Below are 18583 nucleotides of genomic sequence, written 5' to 3' on the forward strand. Positions count from 1 at the left end.
AGAAACAAACACTGCCAGCTGTACTTGTAAATTCAGAGATTAACATTAATAAGCAGTGTTAAGACTACAGGTATTATCTTTCCTTAAGATGATAGAGCTCAAGAACCCCAGTTCTGCAGAAACTCAGCTGTCCAACTTTTGTGCCTCAAGTCCTACCCTACACTGCAGAACATCTACAGATTCATCAGCCACAATGCGCCAAATCAAACTGGATTCTTGACACTATTTAAGACAGCAGTGAAGTACTGAATATATAAACTAGGTCAGACATGATTACCTAGAACAAGGGTAATTTTCTTTACATGTTTGTGTAAAGCATATGAAAATGGCAAAGACCAAACGTTTGGGTGCTGCAGAGAGTATATCCAAAAATCATTTTTCATAGAAAAGTTTAACAACATTTTACTATGAATGATATTTTCTATTAACAGCAAGGCAGAAGCCTATTTTTCAGTAGAGCTCTTCCTTTACCAAAGAGCTATCTCTCTGAATCTGAGTCAACTTTAGTGACCACTTTAATATTCACTTTACAATTAATGCTTCTTTTTATGGGTTGGTAGAAGGTAAACCAATTTCAGTTCGGCTTCTAGGTATTGAATTTATTATAAAAAGTTATGTACTTAAAACTCCTATAATGAAACCAGAGGCATCATGAGATATTAACCTAGAGTTAATGCTGAGAAGGCCAGTTTGAATAATTCAATTCATGTCACCTTAAGTATCTTTTCAAATGGAATTAACTTTATCTCACAAAAAAAAGGAAGTTCCATGTTCCAGTTACTGATTATTGACTCCACGAGAGTTCTGACTTAAATCATCTTACCACCATCTTCCCAGCAATTTTATTTCACTACTACCAGGATGCTTCTTTACATTTTGAGGGCTGACTTTCATTATAAAGAAGCAACATTAGCTAAGAGGAAAACATGGTTTAAGAGTTACTGCTATTGTTTGGTGATACTAAAACAGACAAAAATAAAAGTTAACACCAAAGTGTCTGCATTAGTTCAGTACAGCTACAAACCAGGGCTGCACTTCAGCCACATGCACACAGCGACTGCAGTCATTTACATCCTGTAGAACTCCACCTCTTTTTACAACAATGCCATCGATGTTTGGTAAGCTGCGCTTCTCTTGACTGTTAATTGCCTTATTCTGACAGAAAACCCAGCTTTTAAACACTGAAAGGAGATGTTTCCAAATATCTATCTAAGCCCACGGGAAAGTGACAGCTCATGATCCAAATGACGGTAAGGGAAGAATGAGAGAGACAGGCAGGTGAAAAGCAGAAGCAGGAGGCATTAAGATACAGGTGTAGCACTCGAAATTACTCCAAACTAACAAGTAAGAAAAAGGGGGGGAAATGAACAGAAACAAGAAAGAACAGCTCAAAACGGGCAGAACAAAGAAGTGCTTCATTATGGAGTATAGCTGTGCAGTCCAATGTTTCTGCAAGAGACAGGAAAATTGGAACATCGTACACCAAAACACAGAGACCCCGGTAAGATCAGCAGTGTCCTGTAATAGGAAACACTGATTATGTCGCCTACACAGTTCTACAAAGAGAAAACTATGTGACAAACTAGCTATCTTGCTTTAAAACCAGACATATCCAAGATTTCCTTAACCCAGAGAAAATCAAGTGAAAAGGAAAAGATTTCAAATGGATTTGGACTCAAACAAAACTCACAAAGACTTCCATTATCCTAACATTTCAATAAAATTGCTCTTGTCAAAGTCCACCTCAAAAGAGAAAGGGAGAGCATAAAAGCTTCAGTGGGGCAGAAGGAACTGGCATGGGCAGTACTTAGAGCAGGAGGAGAGTGTTCTGGGTCTGTCCTCTTCCAATTCTTTCCTCTCAAAAATCCCTCCCTGCTGCGCTCCCCTTCAGCAGACCCCATCAGGCAGACGGAACAATGCCAGCCTGAACTACTGTGTAAAGACAACACTCAAAGAGAACTAAAAACACTCCAAGACAGACCCATCAGGACACTAAGAGCTCCCAGTTCAGGTATTAAAAGATGTGTGAAAATAACACCAAGTCCCATCAAGAGCAGCCCAGTGACCCTTCTTGGGTTTGGAAAGCCATCCCATGAAGTGTGAAAGAGTGTGTGAGGTAAAGAACAGACAGAGTGCGGCAGTCCTGCTCACCTCTTCACAGTTTCTAAACCGTGAGGAGAAACACAGCACAAAGTGCTTGTTTGGGTGAAAAATGGTAACAATTTATAAAGCCAAATGCAAAGAACAAGAAAATTGAAGAGGAAGGCAAGAAACATCAGAAACACTTTGCACGTTATAAGAAAAAACAGTTGAAGCATGTTTTGACAGGTTTTTATCTATGCCTACAATGCTTTGCACACAACAAGAGGACTAGGGTAATTTCAGACCTGCTAGGCTGGAGCTGTAGAGTATGTAACCATAAATGAAATGTCAAGGCAAACCTCGATATAATATCTGAATTTGCATATGTGGACAAAAGTACCTGTAAGCATAGAGAAAGGAAATAATGGAATCAAAGATGAGCTTGATAGAACTTTGCACATGAAATCAGAAAACAATCTTAAAGAAGCCTCTGTGTATACACTGATAGAGTGATTAAGAAGACAGAAGAACAAGAGGAGATGAACGTGGATTGTTGAAATAATTTGAGAGTCTGAGGGGGCTGAAGGTTTCCTATTATCTGCTTCCATGCCTTTGTCCTGTAGATGTGATGACATTGGATCCCTCCATACCAAGGGCTAACCTATACAGGATAAATGTATTTGAAGTTGAAAGGCTAGGAATGAAACATTCAGGGCAAAACCTGAAAAAAAGATTGGCATCACCTAAAACACAGCTACCACAGTGCTTTTTGACTCCTCTAGACTATTTCACATGGAGAACCCCAGCAAGCTGCATGCATACAAGCAGCAACACAGACATCATCCATTCTGAGAGGATATTCTTGTTTTGAATTCAATGCCATCACAAAAATGGAGGGCAGATACAAACACAAAAGAATGGAAATGAAATGTTTATAAAAGGTTAAAAGCCTGACTAACAGCTCAATGTCCAACAATGTTGGACCGAAAAAAAAAGCTAAAATACAACCTAAAAAATCACATCATCAGGACAAAAAAAAGAAAACATTCCTGATGTCAACGAAGTCACAGAGTATTGCTACTTGCTTCCTGAGAGAATTAAAAGACTCCTTCCTGCACAGCCTCCAGTCTCCTGAGAAGCAGGATCTGCCTGTATAATTCTCACAGCAGGGAACCACTGAGATCTCCTTTTGGATACTCTGTGCTGAGGACTTTACTTCTAGCCCTGTTATAAATAAGCTTTTAAGACTGCTCCCAAAGAAGAGGTGATCAAGGACATAACCTCTACAAAAAGGCATGGTCTTAGGTAGGATGGATTCTGGAAGTCATCTGCAGATGGAAGCTGCTACCAGAGAACAGCAAGCAAGAACATGTGGTAGAGCACTTGCATAGGCAGTCTTCTCTTTCAGGGTATGATCTGCCATCAGCCGGGACAAACCAAGCACCTAGCTGCCAAGGGAAAATCTCAAGCAACCATGTTCTCAAGGCTTTGGGTGCCTACATATAAGAAACATTTTACCACTCTAGTCAACATTTTCTGGTTTAAACTGCATATAGAACTACAGGTCTTCTATAAATAGCTCAAATCAGATGAGCTGCTTTACAGACTTGAGAAAGCTCTCATTGACCAAATACATCATCTGTAATGCCATTTTCAATCATCAAAAGCCACAGTGAAAGTGGGAAAGGCTATATCTACAGTGACTGCAATTATTTTCCTGTTTCAACAACAGAACAGAAAACATAACAGCATCTCAACTTTTTCCTTGGCAAAGGTGTGGGTTACCATGATTCCTACTCCATTACAACATGGTCAACTAAGTTCACCCCTTCTACTGACCCAAAACTTGTCAGGGTTTTCTCTTTGTTTTCCTGCAATCCGTGTTTTAAGGCAAGGACTCATGGGAAACCAATCACAAAATAGTATTCAACACCATAACATGTAAGATAATACACTCACAGTCTCAAAAAGATGTTTTCACTTGGTAATTTAAATAAAAAAAGAGATGGCAAAAAAGAGCTTACCTTCTGCTCCTTTTCCTTGGCAGCACTGAGCTCAGAAAGGGAGTGTGATAGTTTTTCTTGCTGCTCAGCTAGGTACTTCTGATAAAGGCTCAAAAGTTCTTGGCATTCTCTGTACTGCTGCTGCAGAGGTGAGACATCAGAAGTTAAGGGAAAAACATTCTTTAGCAAACAGAGCCAAATATATACCAACTTACTCTGTGTAAATCTGATTTAGATCCATAACAGTTCAATTTAAAAACAGATACCATGTGTTTGAGTAGCGCCTAATGATGATAAATCTGCCTAGAGATGTATGTTCAAGTACAACCTTCTTCCTTACTCAGAGTGGAAAAAGAAGAATTGCACCAAATTCTTTTACCATTGGAAAAGGGACAGCAGCAGGAGGCAGGTGATGACATTGTTTCAGTTGGAACAACTACAATCCTCTGATTTGTATTCAGCAAAGCCAGCCATTACCAATGTTTATTTATAAATAAATAAATAGCCAGCCAAGTAAGTAAATAGTCCATTTTTAAGCACAGACATCGATTCACAAGCCCACATACCCAAATCCAATCTCTTTGCTTGAGTGCCAATGGCTCAAAACCCCACAGCCACAGATGCAGTGCTACAGGCCTTTTACAGACCAGCGATAATTTTTGGACAGTAATCTGGAGAAACAGCAACTGTGGTGTTTGCAAGGATATTAGCAACAGTGTCCTGCCTTGCTTGCAGCATTGAAATTCCAACAGGAGATAAATCTGCTCTTCACCTGTCATTGTGTAATTCCCTCCCTTGCTCATGTAGCATGGTAAACCATTTATGCTCCCCTCTCTCCCCCCTCACTTTTAATTATGCATGCAGATGGGATAAGGGCTCGCTGTCCAAAGAGATTACTCTGAATAAATACTTTAATAACAAGTCACTGCAATTAAGGTAGGGAACAAAAACTTCTTCAATCTTTAAAACGGTGTTGAGTTACAGATTTCCTTAACATTTTTATGATCTAATCATTGCTTCTGGGCAAATTCATGTTGCAATCACTTTTGCCAATCATGGCTGCATAAATAACTCACTGCTTTGTTATTCCCTGTTATGACCCTAAGGGTTTTTTGGGTTTTTTTTTTTTGGTTGGTTTTGTTGCCTTCCCTCTCTCCCCCCCTCCTCTCTTCTTATTCTTTTGCAGGAGGGGTGGCCTTGCCAGGGCTTCATTTTTGTTGTTGTTTGGTTGGTTTTCTTTCCTTTAAATGAAAGGCTACCAAGAGAATAAGCAAAACATTTTAGGAAGGAATGGAAGGTTAATAAACCCCAATGCTGAAATCAATCAGGAGAGCTCTCATAACACCTTTGCTCAGCACCTGGAAATATGGGAGGGTACAAACAATGGTCTTAACAAGCTAATTGCTTTCCAGAGCCAGCCTGCCTGAAGCCGGAGCTGTTTTACATTTCAGTTCATTTCGTCAGAGAGCACCAAAAGGCTGAAATGATTTGTGGTGGTCTCAGGAGTCTCTGCCAGCTATGATGTATATAAAAGGAATTTTTTATTCCAGTTGTAACCATAGGCAGTAATGTTTATAGTAGGTGAACATATTAGCCTGGACGCAGGGCATGAATTTTACTCTAGCAAAAGCCAGTTCATTTATACAGCCTAAGAGTTAAATGTCGGTATTTGAAGACAAATTATAGGGAAATTCATTTAAACCCATGTTATGTGGTAGAATATAAAAACAGACAGTCCTATCTATCTTTATCAATTTTTTACAGCCCTCTTAATTCACTTTGCTTCCAGAAACCCCTTCCCCACAAAACAGATTTTGCCCTCTCCTCCCTCCAGCGAGCACACTGCTGGCACCAGAAACACGCACCCTAAACAGCCCTGAGGCACACAAGTGATGGCCAGGCAGCCATCCTCACTCTTGCCACAGTGTTAGCACCAGTTCTGCTGGAAAGCCAGGCAAGACTGAACACACTCCCAGGACCCAGTTGGGTTTCACAGACTGCAGAGCCCTCACGGGATGCACGATGCCACCACTTCCTGCAGGTGGCTGCCAAATTAATTTAAAATACAGTTTAAAACAGGACAAGCAAAATTAACGTCAGCAAAGTATGCAAGCAAATCCTGATTGTCCAAAGGCCAGTTATGTGATCACGAGCAGGAAGGGCAATGGTTCACATGACCTTGAACAGTGGCCAAGATGTCCCTGAAATTCTTGTCAGATTTGGTCAGCCACAGTAAAAGTCACTGTATTAGAAGATTCAAACCTTGTTCATTCACACAATCACTCTACATTAAGCAAAGTATTGTTACAGCCACCACAGTGTGAGTCTAAAGCCCTACTTTGCTTACTTAAGTAAACATGAAGCTTCTAATATGAAAAAAGAGTTCATTTGTTTGAGACACATGCAGAATAGCTGAAAGTATGGTAATTCTCAAAAATGTGCTGGTACATTTACTGCAGAATATCTTCTTAAGAAAAAAAAAAGCCTTAATATTAGATCTTACTTTCTCATTCTATTGAATTTTTTGCTAAAAGCAGCATGATTATCTCCTTTTTTCGCCTACAAATTAGCCAGACAATACACAACACTGCCAGAAAAATATTTAAGTCATTCAGATATAACAAGATCATGCATCTACAAAGGCAATACAGTCTTTGGACAGACATACACGTTATAAATATTTTCATAATCTGCTTTAAAAAAAAAATTTTGCAAGGTTGAAAAAACTGTATAGGAAAAGCCCTACAGATTTTCATTCCAAAAAAAGTAATATACTTAAATGGACACATTTGGTAATTCTTCAGGTGTTCAGGAGCACAAATATTGAATTTGCAAGATGTTAGTTACCTGGGAGAAGTGGTACTTGGCATTTAACTGAAAGGTAGTTTTATGTCCAAGAAATATGCATTTGAATGTATCAGAGTAATACTTTTTATGCAGTTTATTAGTAAAGTATTGAGGTTGTATGTGGAGGAGGGGGAAACAAAAAAAAATTAGAAATGCAAAGGTTAGAATTTCAATAGCCACATTTACATGTAATACTGCAAGTACTACATATTTTATAGAATAAATTAGTTAATTTTTTCACTGAATGTAAGTCAAAGAATTAAGAGCTCATTTATGGCTCTTATGAGATAATAACCTCAGTGGAGATATTTGGCTCTGAGAGAAGGGGCTGCCAGCACACAGTGGTGACACGCCTACAGAAGCCAGGAATTGATGTCCAGGGAGCCAGGCAGGGAACAAAGAGCTTTTCCTTGGGGTGAAACTCCACAAGAAGGCACAGCCAACCTAATGTTCAACTGCTCCCTAAGATACTCTCCCACTCACTCCTTCCATCCACACCAGCTCTGCTAGATCCCTCACTCCAAGCCTGAGCAAACTGTCCCAGCAAGGCAAAAAGACAACCAGGCAGAAGATCTGGCATGAGGTAAGCAGGGGCAGTGGAGCTCGGAGCAGAGGACACCTGTTTCAGCAATAGTTACCTGTCTGGGTGTGTATATCCACCTTGCAAAGTCCCAACCCCTTCCTTCAGTTCCACTCTTAATCCTCAGGCTATTAAGTCTGCTCTACGGCTACCTCAACTACTCACACCTTACTCCTTGCTGAAATACTGTCAGCCTTCCACAGGCTGAAGCAGGAAAAAAACCCAAAACTACAGTTCCTGCTTCCCCAGAAACTGGGAAGAGAAGGGCCAGACTCTAGCACACCCTGACTCCCTTCACTGTTCCCAATCCACTGCTTCCACTGGCACTTTGAGCAGAAGTGAAGCCCAACTTAAAATCTCAAATATTTTAGTTCAGAGCATCCAACATCTACCTAAGACGCTCTTGAATTCTTCACATCAGCCTCCACATGCTTGCGTAACCTATGTTTGTGCTACAGCAATTCAAACAACTACTGGTCTCTTCAGGTCCAGGTTTCTAAAGGAAGCCAACATCAGGTTGCTCCATGAGGACTATATACCAAAATACTGCTTTTCCTATACTACTTTTTGCAAGAGGAAAAAGGCAACCAAACCAGAAGACAGAGAATCTTCTCCTTAGTAAGAAGATTTCTTTGGGGGGGCCTTTATAATTTAAGAAGAAATGTTTCATTTTATCTCATTTTATTAAAACAAAAAAGAAATTTAAGGCAGCTTCCAATCACAGCAAACTGAGTCTGGAAAAAAATTTTCTGGAAGCTACTAGCAAAAGAAGAGAACACAGCTAATGAGATTCTTCACAATCAATCTAATAACAAAGGCCTTCCTATTTTTTTCAGAATGTTTCTGAGAACTCACCACCTAGTGACACTTGCCTCACTGGTTTGTCAAAAACATTTTTGGGACAGGCAGGAGCTCTATTGTTACCTTTTTACACATGGGAAAACTGTGTCATGGGGAGTCTTTGGGCATGTCTGAGTACACAGGTGCAGCCCAGCAGCCCCACACTCCTCAAGGCAGCTCCAGGATATGTGTCTTGCAGCTGCAGGGTAAACTAGCATAGCTCAGGCACAGCACTAACAGACCAGATTCATCTTGCACCTGATTAGCTCAGAGTCTGAGTTTGCCTGCATTCACCCATGCAGAAAAGCCCTAATAGACCTCCCAAGCATCAAACAAGCTGCCCAGTAATGACTCATTCCTGTAGTCCCTGACTGTAGTTTCAGCTTGTACTGTCCTTTCACTCAGGGCTGCATTCTCTGATCCATGTCCAGAATAGAACACAGGAGCTGAATCTCCATCTTCAGTCACCAGATGCTGCAGTCCCATCAGCCCCCATATCCAATGGAAGACTCTCTAGAGACTCAGAGCTATTACAGAGATATGCAAAGATGAATAAAGCAATCAAAGGAAAGAAAAAATCAAACACACACAAATTGGATTGGAATTTAAATCAGACAGCATAACTTGAACTCTGTGGTAGAGATACCAGAAACTTTCTGTGATGTGATGAAGAAAGTTTTTTGACATTTGCACTCACGATCCAGTAGCCACAAAGTACTGGTCTTTTTAAATTTCTGTTTAAGGACATGCAGCTAGAAACCTGACTAGTTATCACCATGTTGCCAGTTTCAGCAGACTCGACTCTTTTCACTGACTCAAGTAGTCCCTTGAAAAGAAATTCTGTGAGAAAAACTGGAGAAGGAAGGACATGCTGAGGAAATGCCACAGACAGTGGGTGGGTGAAGCTACACTAAGCTCTGAGAGGTCTTCGGTTTCCCAAGAAAAATCTCCTCAGATAAACTGCAGGCAGACCTGAGCTTGCCTGTATGTTCTCCAAGCAGGTGCGTGCACCAGACCCATTCAAGGAGCCGTGCACAGTCCCAGCAGCACAGCATCAAGCACTACAAGCCTGATCTAACTTACTTTGCTTTGATGTTTTTGTGGGGTTTGATTGGGGGTTGGGTTGTTCCTGGCAGCAACAGCAACACTACACCACTTCCAAAATGCCTCTGGCCTGCGCCTGGCACGTGAAGAATGTCACAGCAAGCTCACAGCTGTTTAACAGACACACCACTGCATCCATAACTGCTGCACCATGTACTACTACAACATTTCACTGCACTGCTCATGGCCCAAAAATCACTTTAGAAAATGCTGCAAGAGAAAGAAAGCATTTCACCAAACTCAGGCAAAGGCTAAGACCCATGCAGCTGGGTGCCCAAACAGTGCTATCCCTCTAACTACAACTAAGGATCAAGCTACATCTAAGCCTGATGGTTCCTAAGGGAACCAAATTATAGAGTCTGCAGAGCCCCAAAGACCACAATAGGCTAATGTCAAATTTCACTACAAGTGTGTTCAGCTTGAAGTGGACCCACACTTTTTTTCATGCATTACCCAAGCATATATTTTTTACAGTATTTTGACACATAAAGCAATGGGGTTTATTTTCTGCCTTAATATTTTGCATATCAATAGGAGAGAGATACCGTGCCTATTGGGAAAGAAGCAATATGTATGTCATTCTGATTTCCACCTGCAGGCTTTTTTCTCCCTAACCAAAGAAAGGATTAAAATAATGCAGCTTCAACTACTTACATATGAAAAGTCATATGAATAAAAATAAACTGCTGGTATTAATGAATTAACATCTAAAAGGAACACTTTAAAATATAAACTAAGATATTCTAAGCTCTTTCCTTTAGCATTTAACAATTACATACTTCATTGGAAGCTGACCCACATTTAATTTTAAAATACTACTTGGATTTAACACATACAGTCCTGTGCTTTGACAATTTCATCTCAGAAGAGCAACAGGATTGCATTTTAGAAATCAGACTATCCAGGTACAGATCAAAGTCAACCCTAACATGTTTCTTCTGCCTTAAAATTAAGAGAAATAAAATAAGTGGTTTGACTCTATGTGAATCATTGTTCTGAGAAAGAGTAGAGACCGGTAACTTCTGTGAAGGTTTATTATCTAAACTCTGAAGTTGCTGCAAAGACTGAAGGTAATAAAATATTTTATGAACAACTTCACTTTGCTCGTTCTTATATAACTGAGTTTATGTGGACTCCCTGGCACAGTGATGCTAAGAACCTGTAGGGAACTTTCTGCACATCCACTTTTCGAAGTATTAAAGAAATCATCTGGTGAGTGTCTGAACCTTATGAGCCTTCAATTCAAAACACAATTTCCTTCTGATCCAAATGCCTTAGGAAGCACAATTCTGAAAACACTATAAAGAAGCAAGTCACATACAATAAGACAGAGTGATCTCCAATCTGAAGCCCAACAGTTACATTTTAATTTACACTTGAATATTTTAATGTTGTTATCCAGTCAGTAAATTAACTCAAGATGCAAGAATAAAAAGGGAAGATGCATAGGGAAAAAGGTCACAAGGTCCACAAAAGTTAAGAACTTCACTTCTGTTTGAAGCATCAGCATTATGTTGTTGAATGCCACAGCTCTCATATAAAGGAATTGCTTAATACATTCCCATTCTGTTTGAAGGGAAATTAAATTTACATTCTTTGGGAATATGGTATTGTAATTAGTTCATGACTTGATTACACTTTGAAGTGAGCCGAGACTGCATATGGTGCATACAAATTAGTTAAGTTGTGGTTACCTACCTACAGAAAAGCTACTGAGTTAAGAAAGTTAGCGACAAAGCCAGGGCAGTCCTTTGGAGCTTTCAAGAAGCACACAAAAGACATCAAATTCCAATCTAGTCTCTGGACTCCTAGATGCCAGGTGTGAACAGAAATAAAAAACAGTTTCCTAAACAGCCGAAGAGTTGTTTTCAAAAACAAGCTTTCCATTACCACCTGTAGCACCTGTAGAGCCACTGTTAAAACTGATCCCAAAGAAAAAGCAATAAAAGATACAAGATTTCCTACCCTGGTTAAATCCACCACCATTTATCCTAGTACTTGTAGTTTTGTAATTTCTTTTATAGACAGCCTAAGTTTTATATCATCCACCAAGATACTCTGTTCCACACAGATGATGAAATTCCCAAGTTCGTTTTAACACTCTGGAAAGTATTGAGATGCACAACGCAAATATAGTGCATCTAAAATTGGCCAAAGAAGAAGATAGCCCATATGATTTGATGAGAGCAAGGAAAGCATTTAAACCTAAAACTAATTCCCAATATAGCAGATGAACTCAGAGAAGTCTCTATCATACTTTCGAAATGCAAAAGCAGTTTAGGGTACAGGATTTGATCCTCTGTATTGAAAATCCTTTCCACAGGATATGCCAATCAACTAGACAGCTTATCTGCCATGTTCTCTGGTTCAAAGGTGGGTAAGGACAAAAATATCACACACCATCGTATGCCAGCAGATGTGCCTGGATCAATAAATGCAAATACCATCTCAGAGCTTGCATTTTCTATTCCAAGTGGAAAGCACATCTCCAGCCTAATCTTCATTAATACAAACACAAGAATACTTACAAGAAAAGAAAAAAAAATATATCGAAGATTTATTTTATAGGCTGGCTCTGCTAACAACTTTCTTTAACTGAAAAGGAAGGAAGAACATAATGCACATAAGACAAATTATGCTGCTACATATATTGGCAAAAATATGCATTTTCATAGGGTATATAATGAGAGCAAAAACAAAGAGCCCGAATACACAAAATACAGACCCCACAGATCGCTGTAACAAGATACTGATCCTGGAATGGGCCATGAAAATTTCTACTTTTAGCATAAGAACTGCAGTTGCAAGAGATTTTCCTCACTGGCAAGAAGGAATTTGTTCAGAACATACTTGCTCCTTTCAGGAAAGCTCTGCCAATGACTATAGTGACTTTCAGAATTTAAAGACTTCCTTTGGCATTTGCTTAAACGGCACAGCTACTCAGCCTCTTCCACTAGAAACTGTGAAGGAACTTGTTACTAATGTATTTGTCTACCCGCCAGTAAATGTACCATGCATTTTTTATGGAAGAAAGGAGCCTGGAGATTCAGACATACACAATTTCTGTGCGAAACAGTCCCAGCACCTGAGAACAACTCCACACATTTCATCATGTACGAGAGAAAATAATCACAACCTGCGCTGCGTGAGAACACAAAGCCAAAAGGAGGCATTGTACCTATCACCATCCACACAAAACCAGCGCTATTTTTCCTTCTACATATTTAGAGTGCAAAATTAAACAAATAAAAGGAACACTGCATAATTTAGCTTTCATTTTGTATCAAATTGCTCATAATTGTAACCATAAAACGATAATATTGTGCCATATGTGCATCTGCAGAGCCGGCAGCGGCGCTGACCGGCCCCGGCCGCGCCATAAGTGGGGCTGCGGCGCCACCGCGTGCCCGCTCCGGGTATTGCCGCCGCCCGGCCGGCGCTGCGCACCCGGGCAAACGCTCGGGGGTTCATTTTCTTACCGAAAAGCATCGCTTTGCAACCTGAAAATGCGCCCTGCAATCTTCCTGCTACTCTTCGTCCTCAAATTGCATTCTGCCCCACCCGCAGAGGGAGTCATGGCTATATGTGAAACACCCATTGCTGAGAAGGTTTGCTGTTTTAGTTGCAGGCCATTGTGAGGATTAAAAACATTTTTGTAGTAGCCACTGTTACCATTTACACAAAGCCATTTGTCATCCTAGTACTACTCATATTAAAACAGACATGTTCCTTGCTCTAATTTGACAATGGAGCTCCTGGCAGAAGCCCGAGGAGAGATAAGGTGGGAATTGAGGTATCTGAGAAAGGATGCTCAGCCTCTTATGTTTAGACACACTAAGAGGAGTTATTTAACAGGATAAATGTGAGCTCAGAGTCAGAAGCGTGGAGAAAAGGGGATGAAGAGGCAAAAGAGAAATGGAATGTAAAAGCTGAATTTACTGAAAGCAGAGCTACAGCACCTCCATCTCAATTAAAGAACATGCATAGTAAATCAAAAAGGTGTCTGCTTTGCAGGGAATGAGAATGTAAGATCACAAAACATCAACTTGTTTTATAACTAAGCTAATCAGGTTTGGTCTTGGTTACTATCAGAATGGAGATCACCTGAGAATACACAACGGTGTCTGTCTTGTTGCTTCCTTGCAGGAAACAATCAATCACTGCTTTTAATTTTATATATTTGATGTCTCTCACTGAACCTTTTCCTTACCCTTAAACAGGAATAATGTTGATGGAGACAGGCAGCCTCCTTCAGCCCAGCTCCCACCACCTTCAGAATGAGACAGTCCTTGTTTGGGTCCTTACTGGAAAGGAAACCTGGATGCTAGGGAAAGTTTTTGTTTGCTGCTTCTTAATGCGGTTGCCACTCTGTATCTTCCACAGCAGGAATCAGGCTTGGGTATTTAAACTTTCTTATCTCCTCTTTTTAAACCAGAATGTAATCAGACAGCACCATGCAGATTTTAATCTGACTATTGGCAAATGGCACAAGAGGCAAGATAAAAATCTGTAAATGTTGCTGGACAAAAATAGAAAAAAAATAAATACCAGTGAACCAAAAAATCTTGCCCTTCTTACAGAACTGTCCTCAGCACTACAGCTAGAAGAGCACCAAATGTAAAAATCACAGATCATTCTATATAATTTTTTTTTCCTTTAAAACTATTGCTATTTTGACAGTCTTTCTAACCTTGTTAGAACACAATCTGTTTGCACGATGTAGATGAGAGAAACGCATTGCTTCTTTTCCTAAGATACAGTTGAGGTCAAAACAGACTCCATACCAGCACACTAATATTAAGGAAGGTGTCCTCAAATCTAAAAAAGGGAAAATATTGCATGATGGAGTGCTGGAAAGATCTTCTCCACCATGTGCTGTACACACACATCTCTAATGTGGTAAGGACTTCAAAATTACAGATCCCAGAGAGTTGGTCCTTTCTTGTGAAATCTGGCTCTAAACATGCCAAACTCAGAAGCACTGGTTTCACTGAACTGAGGCCAGGGAAGGAAAGATTTAATAACAGCCTCATTATAAGGTTCATTGTTGTAGGACTATTTAATACACAAGATTAACACATCTTATCTCCCACTTTCACTCAAACCTATTATACCCCTCATTAATACATGCACATTTCTACATCATTTACAGCACTCAGGAATCAAATATTACTGTCTGAAACAGGGTGTGCTCTACTGCTCTTCCTAGTGATAGGCACTTTTTGCAATAACAGTACTCAAAAATAAGCCTCACAATTCAAAATTAGAGACATAGGTAGGTAAACAGGGCTGTCTAAAACCAGGAGAAATATAAAATAAAAATCATTTGTTTTGCCAACACTCTGGATTTCATTTCTTGATTTTGGTTCCATCATACCCAGACCATTCAAATATTGTAAGACAGGAAACTTCTGCTTGCCCACCCTAATGAATAATGTTATCCTTTCCTCCTGGTAATTTGAGATGTAGAAGTAGGTAAAGTGACCCACAGCACCTAAAATTAAGAGGCATTTTAAAAGTTTTCAGATCTGGATGATCAGAGAAGAAAAGGAAGCTGTAAGGTAAGAACAGAACAATACTTCCCCAGACTACATTCCTTTGTGTCCACAGATATAGCAGGGCAGGCCATAACAATGAACCTTAATATTATATGAAGGGGAGGAAAAAATATCCACTGTTATGTTCTCAGGAGACCAAAGGCTGCAGGTTGGCCCCTATTCTTGCATGAAGTGTTATGAGTTTGCAAGCATCTTAGGACAGAGAAAATGCACTTGTCCAGCCAGTGAGCAGGTCCAGGCGCCTACAAGCTCTCCTGTGTTCCCTGAAGCTGTGGAATTGCCCTCCACAGGAGGCTGCAAACGGTCATAGGAAAAAAAACCCTTACTTTCCGAAGCCACCCTCTGGTAACAAGAAGGTTTTCAAATCAAATGGTTAATACTTAATTGAAGTGAAAGGAAATAAATGACCTGGAATGATTCTCCTGAGAAGTACTGATAGCAAAGACTTAACATCCATGGGCCAAATGCATAGCTCCTAGGAATTTCTCTACTGTTCTTGGAGATAAAGATGTTTACTCTGGCTGATTAATTTTATATCAGAAAATGTAATTTGCTGGGATAGGCCAGAGTGACCCATTCACACTGAACTTCAGGCTTTTTGGAATTGTCCAGATAAAAACAGTTGTGAGGTATTGGAATTGGTATTTGGAATTATTTCAGAAAAAAACAGTCATGAGGCATTGGAAAAGTTGCTACCTCCTGCAAGAAAAAACACTCACCCGTAAATCCCATTTATTACCACTAAAGAATAGCTGACATCCTGGAGATCTTCTTGGCTTCTTACAAGGAGCATACCGAGGCACACAGCTGATGTGTATGGACCACAGAAGTCCAAGGTATTGGTGGGGAAGAGAGAAAACCTTTTCCCCACCACTGACTTCTTTTTCCTCCCACTATAGTTCTCCATTCATCTTAGAGAAACATTGCTATGTGTTAGCCTTGAGGGTATCAGTGCCGGAGGGCTGTTACTCCTAAAGACAGGAATTCCTGAATCTAAACTCAAAAGTGCTCATCAGAAGAAAAAATAGCTGAAAAGAGTTTGCATAAAGACAGTTACTGGCAGCAAGAAAATGATACTTTCAGATATAGTCCTCTCACAGGATTAATATTTGAGTAAGCAAATAGTTCTTTGGCAAATTCTTTACTTATTGCAATGCAGTCAGAATCACAGTGAGATGACTCCATGCATACAGCAACTGCTGATAATGCAGGGATCACCATGGATGCTTAAAAGGGCTTAGTCAACTCAAGAATGGAATAGGCTTTCTTGTCAAATATATTCCTGTGGTTATAATAAATTTTTGAGCCAAACCAAATACAACATAAGGAAATGGGGGGGAAAAAAATCAAACACTAAAAGGCTTTATATAACAGGGACCTAGAAAAATCAGAGAAATTAGGGGTATTTTCCGGACAACAGGTGATCAAGGTAACCTACATACCAAGCTATATGGGGAATGCCTATTTCCTGCCAACAGGAAGGAAAGGAATATTAGTGTATGTGAATACCTTGCAAGGACCCTGGACTAGAATGACTGGTTCTCAGGAAAAGGACCACAATAAAATTAAAGAAACAAATAAATAAATAAATACAGACAGCTACCTCCCTTCCAGAAGTTCAAAACAGAAGATAAATAAGGGACACAAAAGCACTGAACATTTAGTCAGATTTTCTCATTGATAAACATCATGGAGACTATGGAGCCCCCAAAGATTTAAGGTTTAACTTTTTTAGTGCAGGATTAATTTAGAAACCAAAACTGCGGCAGAGCTGCTCGATACCTCTCCTTAATTTCAACAGGTCAAGGAAACATCCATACCTTTTTCATCTCAAATGGAAACTTATTCCTGTACTAACAGCCAGAAACCTTCATCACTGCAGTATCTCAACAGCTCATGGGTATCAACAGACTTCTTGTCATCATTCCTGTACATTCACTCTGCAGGGAAGGTCACATTTGATATGGGGGAAGCTGAGATACAGACAAGGTATGTGATTTACAGGACTTCACAGAAGTAAGAAAACCCACGTGTATCAGACCTGAGAGTGCCTCCACAGCAGCCTGCAGTGCCATTCTGTCAGCACCATTCTCCCGACTGTTGCATTCCCTGCTGCTGATGTGGCTTTTCTGGGCAGCCTCCCTAACAGTCCAATCCCCAGTTAAACCAGGAAAAAAGGGATGTGCACATTTTTTCAAGTTTTCATGAGTAAGACATTTCACATATTCTTGCCTTCCCCTTCCAAGGATTAAGGTGAGAAAGAACTGAAGCTAAATACAGACAAAAATTAAAGCAGCAACTGTGCCATAACACATCTGCCTCTGAAGCAAGAAGGAACAGACAGCACCAAAACACCTTCAGATCTGACAGGTTGCTCTGCTACCAATCTGCACAAGCAGGTGAGACATGTCACTCCATGACAAGTATCAGAAATAAAGGAGCTTAATGCAACTTCTCATGTTTTATAAGATTTGTCTCTATTGTGTGAATGGAGACAACAAGCAGTTCTAACAAAACATGGGGAGATTTTTCTCCCCTGAGCTGCAAAGCTTTAAAATTAGCACTTTGTCTATGCTTGTTCTTTTAATGTCTGCATTTATTAAGGAGCAAAACAACCATGCATCTGAAATGCCAGAGAAATATGGATCCATAAATAATGCCACATTCCTACTCACACCTAATCTAAATATTTATGTAGTAATTTACCAGCAAAAGATGCAAACTATTCTTTAAATGCTACATTGTATTAAAGGTTAACCACGTGACATGTTTTATTAAAAGGCTCTGAATTATTTTTAACACAAATTTTTATTTTCATTGAAAGTCCTGCTGTTGAAATGAATGGACAGGGACAAGGAGTTTTGGTCACCTCCAAAAGACCAATGTTGAAGTTTCGACTTCTTTCGTATTTTTTCAGTCTACATAGCCATAAGCCATGCAACACAGCAGCATACTGATTGGGAGAGGAAGAGCCACCTTCTTCACAACTAGAAGAGCTAGAAATAGCTCTGTCAGGGAGGCTTGATGCTTACAGCAGGCCTGTTGGTGCAGAGTTACTCTTAGATATGCAGCCCCTGCTGGAATCAGGGCCAAATCAAACGGGCTGGGCATGCACCTGCTGAGGGAAATGTTAAATGGAATAGAAGAACTGCCCCCAGTACAAGCACGTGCCCTCAAATTTCACAGCTGCTAGATGCAGTCTCACCTAAACAGTGAGGTAACACCTCTCTGGCCAGTACCTTACGCAGGAATTCACGATCCACTCCTCACTCAGTTCTACAAAACCCAGCTCCTCTCACACTTCATGTCCTGCTACAGTCATCATGACATATTTATGGCCATAACTGTTCCTTTTGGTTCCTCCTTCAGTTCTTACCTTCATGTTTTCTGTTCCTAAAACCTTTCATATTAGACATAGTTTCCAACTTATCTTCTATTTTCTCTCTTATACAAGGCTTTCTTTAGAAATATTACTTTGCTGACTTCGTTTCCAATTCTCTTGATCTCTACATGATCTTCCACACAGAACACTTTCTTCATGTCATCACTTTCCTCAGATGCAAGACCTT

At 40.0% G+C, this 18583-nt stretch overlaps 1 protein-coding gene across 2 annotated transcripts in view; it reads right to left on the reverse strand.

Annotated features, from left to right (window-relative positions):
- KIAA1328 overlaps positions 1–18583 on the reverse strand; it is a 171377-nt gene that overhangs the window by 98497 nt on the left and 54297 nt on the right. For both annotated transcript variants that reach the window (XM_084225000.1, XM_084225001.1), the window contains exon 6: positions 4107–4234. In XM_084225000.1, coding sequence (XP_084081126.1) covers positions 4107–4234 — 128 coding nt within the window. The remainder of the gene's footprint in view (positions 1–4106; positions 4235–18583) is intronic.

This window comes from Fringilla coelebs, assembly GCF_963513975.1.
Source record: "Fringilla coelebs genome assembly, chromosome: Z".
In the NCBI taxonomy this organism is placed as follows: domain Eukaryota; kingdom Metazoa; phylum Chordata; class Aves; order Passeriformes; family Fringillidae; genus Fringilla; species Fringilla coelebs.